The sequence below is a fragment of the Camellia sinensis genome, chromosome 12, assembly GCF_055761805.1.
Source record: "Camellia sinensis isolate YWXY chromosome 12, ASM5576180v1, whole genome shotgun sequence".
NCBI classification, from domain to species: Eukaryota; Viridiplantae; Streptophyta; class Magnoliopsida; order Ericales; family Theaceae; genus Camellia; species Camellia sinensis.
In genome coordinates, this window is record NC_138972.1 from 92556473 (window position 1) to 92565807 (window position 9335).

At 43.2% G+C, this 9335-nt stretch overlaps 1 protein-coding gene across 1 annotated transcript; it reads right to left on the reverse strand.

Moving 5' to 3' along the window:
• Positions 1 to 312: 312 nt before the first annotated feature.
• LOC114305676 (cytochrome P450 94C1) lies at positions 313 to 2142 on the reverse strand. The gene has a single exon (XM_028250799.2). It carries the CDS (start codon positions 1955 to 1957, stop codon positions 434 to 436), a length of 1524 nt encoding a protein of 507 aa, XP_028106600.2. The 5' UTR covers positions 1958 to 2142; the 3' UTR covers positions 313 to 433.
• Positions 2143 to 9335: the final 7193 nt, after the last annotated feature.

A 9335-nucleotide genomic window follows, 5' to 3' on the forward strand; every position in this document is an offset into this window, starting at 1 on the left:
ACATTTTTTGAGTTTACATTTTTTGGCCAAATTTATAAATTGAGACCACTGATTTATAAATCAAAAATTTACCAAACAAGTTTTTATTTGAGTTTTTTAAATTTTTGTAAATATAAACAGAAAACTGAAAACGTAAGTGTTACCAAATGGCACCTTAGTGATTTAAAAAAAATCACAAATTTTGTAATTTTTAAAAATTAAGTAGATCTGAAAAACATTTTAAAAAATAAAAATACAGATTAAAATGTTAAAAAATTATTTTTAAAAACTTCAGATCAAACAGAATAATGATAAGGATTAGAGATGTTCTAATAAACCAAAATTTGCTCCTTAATTTCATATTAAAATGCTATATTTGAATCAAATTATGTACAATCCTCAAAATCTTTGAACACATGTCTACATTAGAGCCAATCTGACCACTCCATTCATTTTAATTAGGAGAGAGTCTCCTTTCTTGAATCAGGACAGGAAGACCGCCTCTTACGGTGGCCGTCAGCCCTGGCAGAAACCGTGGCGTTTGACTCGTCTCCGCCACCGCTGTTGCCACTCGGATATCAAACTTCCTGATCAAAGAAAGAGCCACACTTTTCATCTGCACTAAAGCCATATCCTTGCCTAAACACACCCTTAACCCACCCTGAAAAACTGGGTACTTAAACGGGTTAACCTGGCAAAAAACGCCGTCGTTTAGCCACCTTTGGGGCTTGAATTCGAGACAATCCGATCCCCAAACCCGCTCCATCCGACCCATCGCATACTGATGGTAAGTAACCCTAGTCCCTTTTTCGATTAAAGATCCATCTGGAAGAATATCGTCTTTCTGACAGAACTTTGAGTCGAATTGGACTGGCGGGTACAGTCTCATACTCTCATACATTGCAGCTTGTAAGTAATGCATTTCTCTCATTTGCTCGAAAGTTGCGATTTCCTGAGTTGGATCCATGATCTGATCCGACTCGTCTCGAATTGCGGCCTCGACTTCTGGATGCTGTGCAAGCAACCAAAAGAAGGTGGTCAGGGCGGATGCCACTGTGTCGCGGCCTGCCAAGAGGAAACTAATGACAATGTCTCTGAGGTACTGGTCATCGTCAATCGTCCCCATGAACCTCGAAAGAAGGTCATTGTGTGTGGAAAACCCTAATTTTCGCCGGTGCTTGATGACGTCATCGGCGAGGACATTGATCGTTCTAATGGCCTTTCTGAGCTTGTATTCCGAACCCATGTTTAGTACCCTTTTGAGCTTCCATATCAATGGCGATACCGAGATTGCTCGCTCTGCGGATATCTTCGACGCCAGATCAAATGCTGCTACGAAATCTGAAACAGGTAGCGAGAATTCGAGGCTGCTAGGGTCTAACCCGAATGAGAATCTGAATATGGTATCGAACGAGAATCGACGAAACACCTCTTGTAAATCAACAACATGTTCTTTATTAGAAGCACATGATAAGTGAGGAAAGAGCATAGATTGAATCTCGGAGCTGACAATTTCAAAGGCATAAGATCGAATCGAGACTCTACCGAGCTCTAAACACGCCATTTTTCTCTGAAACTTCCACAAATCGCCATCAACATTGAAGATACCTTTACCCAGAAGATCACCAAGGATTGCAGAGAAGTGTTTTCCTTTTGGGTAATTCTCGAACCGGGTTTTGAGAATGTACTCAACATTATCTGGATTCGCAGTGACAGTATTGCCAAGAACATGAATATGAATCGTCCCGGTCGGAGATTTTTTGAGAAGATGAGTGTACCAATCGCACATATTATCGAATTCCGATACCCAGCTCCGATTTAGATAGCTCCGGCAGATATCGCAGTTACACCATGGTTTGATCAACCTCAATGTGAAGAGCAAGACAGAGAAAATAATGAAAGTGAGTGTAAATGAGAAGAACAAGAAACAAAAAGTGGATTGTAAATATGAGAAGTAATAATAAGGTCCAGACTCCATTGATAGAGAAAAAAACAAGGTCTAGAGAGAGAAAGGAAGGAGCTGAGTGAGTGAGTGAGAGAGAGAGAGAGAGAGAGAGAGAGATGGATGAGAGAGTAATGGTGGGCTGATGATTTTATAGTGATGTTGAATCAATTGTTGTTGATGTATAATGTAACTTAGTTTATTTTTTTTTTGGTTTGACAGTAGTGTTTAGAAATGGACACGAGTGCGACGCATAAAATGTTCAAACAAAATCCCATGAAAAACGCGTGCGTTAATTGTCGACAAGTCTGTTAAATTGACATGTGTTTTGATTTGTAAAAGTAATTTGAACACGTGTATATATAATAAAAGAAAAAAGCAAAATTAAATATCGAATGTGCCAGTTTGTGCGTCTATGTTCTGTGTACCATTTATGTATAAAAGTCGGGCTAGGCTGTGTACAGCCTGTGGATTTAGTTCTCCGATTAGTCGGCACAAACTAATTAAATTGTGGATTTTATAGAAACAAAATCTTGAGAAAATAATAATATAATTTTAAAATATAATTTTAAGAGTTTAATATAGTAAAATGTGAAAGTCAATAGATTTTTTTTTTCATATTAAAAAAAAATTAATTTGAAAAAAGTAAAAAAAATATTTGTCAAACTGAAATCTAACCAACAAAATTATATTATTACCACTATTATTGTTGTTACTACGGCTATCATTGTTTACCACAAGTTTTTTTATTTATTTATTTACATTCCTTTTTTATATCAAACTAGCATTGCAAAGCATAAAAAAATATTTTTATTTACTTTCTTTTTGTATCAAATGTGAAACGTTTCACATAAGCAAATGAATATAAGATTACGAGACAATAGAATGCCCTTTATTTTAATTTTAGTTTCACAGGGACATGAAAAATCAAAAACTGATTTATCTCCTGATTGAGGTCTCCGAATTTCACCCCAATAACGTAATTAGAACCCACGTAAAAACACACCCACACTCCTCTCTCTCTTTTCTCTATAATATTTTATTTTTTTCATCTATATCATTAGGGGTGAAATTGGGAGACTCAATTAAGATGTAGCGGGGCTGTAAAAAATAGTAGCTCATTAATAATTTAGATGAAGTTCAACCCTATATATGACTTTGAGGACATATATATGGAAAATTTTATGTCTTCATTCATTTTTAATAATTAATTTCAAACAAATAACTAATGAGTATTGTGAGAAAAAAATTATGATGTATAAGATTTCTTTATAGCTTTTTGCAACTATGGGATATATTTTCTGAGTACCGACACGTGGCATGGTGACGCCGACGTGTCAGCCGAGGTGCCATGTGTCGTTGTGATTGTGCCGAGGTTATCTTGGCAAGGCCGAGGTTATCTCCGAAAATATCGGAATCCGAGATAAACGGATAAGGGACAAGAGTCCTAGAGTAAAGAGAAGACTTTGCTTTTATGAGGATAAAACTCTTAGGGAGTTTATCTTTATCTCTTGAAGAGTCCAAAGTCAGCACTGAATTGGAGTCCATAGAAGTTAGGCTTCTAGTAGGACTTGGATTGAGTAAACTATAAAAGAGAGGCACCCCCGTGGGTCTAAGGTACACAGTTTTATACTCAAGCTTGTGAGTTTAACACTTGATTATCTTTTAGAGATATACTGACTTGATCGTCGGAGTGCCCCCGAGTGGAAGAGCCACCGCCGGAGCCTTTTCTTTCTGTCACAGGTTTGTTGAAGCCATCTATTCTGCCGGCGCTCTCCAGCTGATTACTAGGCGGGCAGTGTGGTCAGAAAATTACCCACACAATTTGGCGCCGTCTGTGGGAAACTTAGAAGAATAGATGGCTAGTAACGGACAGAGGGAAAACATTGGGGGCGACACTCCTGCTGAGAGTAGCAGACCAATTGACCTTGACGTTGAAGGAGACAACCACAGTACAGAAAATCATGACCAGGGCCACGGAGAGAAAGACGTCGGCCAGGAGGGCGACGCTTCGAAGAGGACAGACCAAAACAAGTATTATAATGAAGATAACCTTCAGGTATGGAAGGATAGGTGCCTACGGAGAGATGAGGAAGTAAAAGACTTGGCAAACAAGTTGGCAGACCTACAGTCAGTGGTCAACTTCATGATGCAAAACAATGTTATGCAGCTACCATACCCGCTGCAAGATACGCCGATACCAGCAATTAATACCCAGAAAGGAGGAAGGAAAGCAATCCCCGAAGCCCCTCAGCACACCAGGAGTGGAAGGCACTCTTACCGACCTTCCAGGGAAGTCGGACGAGAGGAGCCGAGGCAAGAAGAGTCCCGAAGGACACATCACATGAAGGATCCAGGGCCCAAAGAACATTGGCATGTTCAAGGGCAAGCACTCTGCTTTGACACAACCCATGGAGAAAGATCGAAACGGGCCCATCACGAGGCCGAAAGTAATGTGCCAAAAAGATTAAAGTCTAGAGATAGCCGAGCTCCAGGTAGGAGTAAAGAAGACTTGAGGGATTACCTCAAAAGGAGGCAGTAGAATGTTGAAGCCGAGGTTACTTCCCCAGTTAAGCCGAGAACACCATTCTCGGTGGAACTGGACAAATTTGAAGCACCAAAGAGATTCAGTATGCCGAGGTTCTAAATTTATGATGGAAAGTCAGATCCTAACTTTCATGTTGGACTATACCTGAATTCAATGGCATTATATAGTGGGAACAAGCCGTTACTCTGCAAAGTATTCCCCTCATCCTTCGGGGAGATCGCATCCGATTGGTTCCATAAACTACCGAAGGAAAGCGTAAAGACGTGGGAAGGCCTAGCCGAGATGTTTGTGGCCAGGTTTGTGACGAACAAACTACAGCCCTTGAGGGTCGACGCTCTGATGGCTTTAAGAATCACCAAGGAAGAAGGCTTAAGGGCCTACGCGAAGAGGTACTACGAGGTGTTCAATCGAATACCCGAATGCAACCAAGAAGTGGCGGTCGTGTCTTTCAAGAACGGCCTGAAAGATGACTGCCCACTACGGAAGTCCTTGGCAAAAACATTGCCAAAAAGCATGGAAGAACTCATGGCGAGAATCGAGAAGTACGCCAGAGCCGAGGAAGATACGTCGGGAAACAAAGTGATAAAGCAGGAGAAGGGAAACGGCTCGCCGAAGTGAGGCCGAGGTAACAACGGGACGACCAAACAAGAAACAAAATTGAAGGGTAAACAGGCAGTGACGACGGTGTTCCGAATCCCTATCCATAAAGTCCTGGATCAAATAAGAAATCAACCCTATTTCAGGGCACCGGCAAGAGCACCAGGGGAATTTATGGGAAGAAACGTTGGTAGGCGCTGTGCTTACCACAATGAAGAAGGACACCCAACTTAGGGTTGCAGAGCCTTAAAAGCACACTTAGAAGACCTAGTAAGGCAAGGCCATCTGAGGGACCTTGTTGATGAGGCCAGGACAAGAGAAGAACAGGCAAGATTGCCTCAAGCACCTGCAGCTCCGCCTCCCCCAGCACAACAACCACAGGCAGGAGGACCACGGGTGGTTAATGTCATTCACTCAAAGGTGAACGAAAACGACATTCGGGGAGAAACCCAAAGAGTAAAACACCTGCAAAACGTGAACCAGGTCGGACACAAAAGACCTTGGCCTGAAGAATACCAAGGACCGATGATAACCTTCACTAAAGACGACCTAGAGATGGTCCAGCATCCGCATAATGATGCCTTGGTAGTATCCCTCCAGGTTGGGGAGTGCCAAGTAAAACGCATCCTAATAGATCAAGGCAGCTCTTGTGACATCATGAACGTCAGATGTTACAAGGAGCTGGGCCTTCATCCTGACGACCTGGAACAATCCAGCAACCCGATGATCGGCTTCAATGGAACGCCGACATGGCCACTGGGCGCCACAAGCTTGGAAGTACAAGCTGGCACTAAGAAGATCAGGACAGAATTCATGGTGATTGACACACCTTCACCATATAACATCATCTTGGGAAGACCATGGTTGCATGCAATGGGGGCAGTTCCCTCAACATTGCATCAACTACTGCGGTTCCCAATAGAGCATGGGATTGAAGAAGTCAGAGGAGATCAACTGCAAGCAAAAAGTTGCTCCATGGCAGCAATGAAGTCTACTTGCAGCATTCGAGAGCCAAAAGAGGCAGAGATTGAAGACGAGGACATGGAGGTCCTAGAAGACGTCGGCAAAGAACCAGTCGAGAAGAGCGAAGAGACACTGAAGAAAATCCTCGTCCAGGAGGGCGACGAAGAACGCTTCTTTCTTCTCGGCTCAGGCTTAACCGAAGAAGAGGAAAGAGAACTGGAAGATTTTTTGAGAACAAACATAGAGGTGTTCGCCTGGACACCTTACGAGATGCCTGGCATTGACCCCGAGGTCAGTTGCCACAGACTAAATGTCGACAGGTCGGCAAAACCTGTGATTCAACGAGCCAGAAGACCGACGTTAATGCACGTCAAAGTAGTAGAAGAAGAAATAGATAAACTTCTGGAGGCTAGAGCCATCCGAGAAGTTCACTACCCAACATGGCTGTCCAACACAGTAGTGGTGAAGAAGAAGAATGACAAATGGAGGGTTTGTGTAGACTTTACTAGCCTCAACAAAGCCTGCCCCAAAGACAGCTTTCCTCTGCCCAAGATTGACCAGCTCGTAGATGCTACTTCAAGGCATGAAGGGATGAGTTTTCTAGATGCATACAGGGGGTACCACCAGATTGCCATGTACCCTCCAGACGAGGAAAAGACCGCGTTCATCACCCCTAAAGGCCTGTACTGTTACAAGGTAATGCCTTTTGGGTTGAAAAACGCAGGAGCAACTTACCAAAGGTTAGTAACAAAGATGTTCAAGCACCTGATTGACAAAACGGTAGAAGTCTACATCGATGACATGGTCGTGAAGACCAAGGAATCTAAGGGTCATCTTGCCGACCTAAAAGAGGTCTTTGATATACTCAAAACATACCAGCTCCGACTCAATGCATCAAAGTGCGCGTTTGGAGTTGGATCAAGTAAGTTTTTAGGGTATCTAGTAACAAGAAAAGGCATTGAGGCCAGCCCCGACCAAATCAAGGCCATCCTAGAGCTGAAGAGCCCAACGTCGGCAAAACAGGTTCAGATGCTTACTGGAAGGGCCGCAGCCCTAAATAGATTTATCAGCAGAAGCCCAGATAAGTGCAGACCTTTCTTCAACTTGGTGAAAAAAGCCACAGACTTTCTGTGGACAGAAGAATGCGAAGCCGCTTTGACCGACCTGAAGAAGTACTTGACCACAACTCCGGTTCTTTCTAATCCAGAACCAGGGGAAGAACTATATTTGTACTTGGCAGTTTTAGAACACGCAGTCAGTGCAGTACTAATCCAAGAAGAAAAAGGGGAGCAAAAGGCTGTTTACTATGTAAGCAAAACCTTGGCCAGCGCAGAAACAAGGTATCTACCACTGGAGAAATTAATGCTAGCCTTAGTAATGGCTTCAAAGAAGTTGAACCATTACTTTCAGGCGCATAAAATTGTGGTCTTAACGAAGCACCCACTGAAGTCTTTGTTGCAGCAAGGAGACTTAACAGGAAGGATAGCAAGATGGGCAGTAACCCTGGGCCAGTATGACCTGGAGTTCAGGCCGAGAACAGCAATTAAAGGCCAAGTTTTGGCCAACTTCGTGGCAGAATTCATGCCCGAAACCATCGAACATCGGGCTCCGTTGAGCCAGGATGAGCATTGTCCCAGCAAGCAAGGAGAATCCCAGCCAAAGGCAAAAGAGCAAAAGAAGGAAAAACTCAGACCCTGCAGCATCTACATCGGCGACTCATTCAGACTGTTTGTCGATGGAAGTTCGAACTGACAAGGAGCGGGGGCAGGAGTATTACTGATATCTCCAGATGGAGAAATTATAGACAATCCATCCGTTTAGGGTTCAAGGCCTCAAACAATGAAGCGAAATACGAAGCATTAATTGCAGGGCTAAAGTTGGCAGCAACAGTAGAAGCAGATGAGGTAATTGTTTTTTGTGATTCACAACTTATTGTTAACCAGTCAACAGGAGAATTTGAAGCCAGAGACAGAAGGATGTCGGCATATGCAAAAGAGGTCATCAGATTAGCAGCCCTATTTCAGAACTGCCGACTACTCCAAGTTAGCCGAGATGACAACACCCACGCCGATGCGTTGGCTAACCTGGCAAGTTCAATGCAGACTGGAAAAACAAGAACAATTATGATCGACTATATGTCGGGCTCGAGCATAGAACCAGAGAGCACAGAGCAGCAAACAATGTGTGTGGACATGGGGCCAAGCTGGATGGATGCAATTGTTGCATTCCTAAAAGAAGGAAAGCTGCCAGAAGATCGTAAGGAGGCACACAAGGTCAGATTGAAATCGGCAAGATTCTGTTTGACAAAAGACGGACACCTCTACAGAAGGTCCTTCACTGGACCACTTTTAAGGTGCGTACATCCTCTGCAGGTTAAAGATTTCCTATATGAAATTCATGAAGGAATTTGTGGAAGCCATGCTGGGGGCAGATCATTAGCCCACAGGGCTATTACCCAGGGGTATTGGTGGCCCTACATGCAAAAGGATGCTGAAGCCTATGTGAAGAAGTGTGAACAATGCCAAAGGTTTGCACCTTTGATACATCAGTCAGCTGTTGACCTGAACCCAGTATCCAGCCCTTGGCCGTTTGCCCAATGGAGCATGGACCTTGTTGGGCAACTTCCCCAGGCAACTGGGCAAAGAAAATACTTGCTGGTAGCAACAGATTACTTTACGAAGTGGATAGAGACAGAACCTCTTGCCAAAATTCGAGATGTGGACGTCAAGAACTTTTTATGGAGAAACATCATCACCAGATTTGGGATTCCAAGAGCAATAGTTGCCGACAACGGAACACAGTTTGACAGCAAACTCATCAAGAACTTTTGTGCGAAATTCAAGATCAATAATTACTTTTCAACACCAAGTTTTCCCTAAAGTAATGGGCAAGCAGAAGTATCCAACAAAGTAATTTTGGATGGAATAAAAAAGAGGCTGCAGGCAGCAAAAGGAAAGTAGGTAGACGAGTTGCCCAACGTGCTTTGGGCATATCGGACTACGCCGAGAAGATCAACAGGGGAATCTCCCTTTGCCATGGCTTATGGCACAGAAGTTGTCATCCCATTGGAGATTGGCATCCCAAGTATCAGGACCCAGGGAGTAGAGAATGGCACCAATGACATACTCTTAGCCCGAGATCTAGATCTTTTGAAAGAACGAAGAGAGAAGCTGCAATTCAGCTCGCAGTATACCAGCAACAGCTTGCTAAAGCTTACAACAAGAAGGTCAATCCAAGAGATTTTCAAGTCGGCGACCTAGTCCTGAGAAAAGTCGTCGGCAACAATAAAGATCCCAGAGAGGGCAA

Excerpts from the sequence above, each read along its gene's own strand:
- LOC114305676 (XM_028250799.2), bottom strand. The coding sequence starts at position 1,957 with ATGGAGTCTGGACCTTATTATTACTTCTCATATTTACAATCCACTTTT.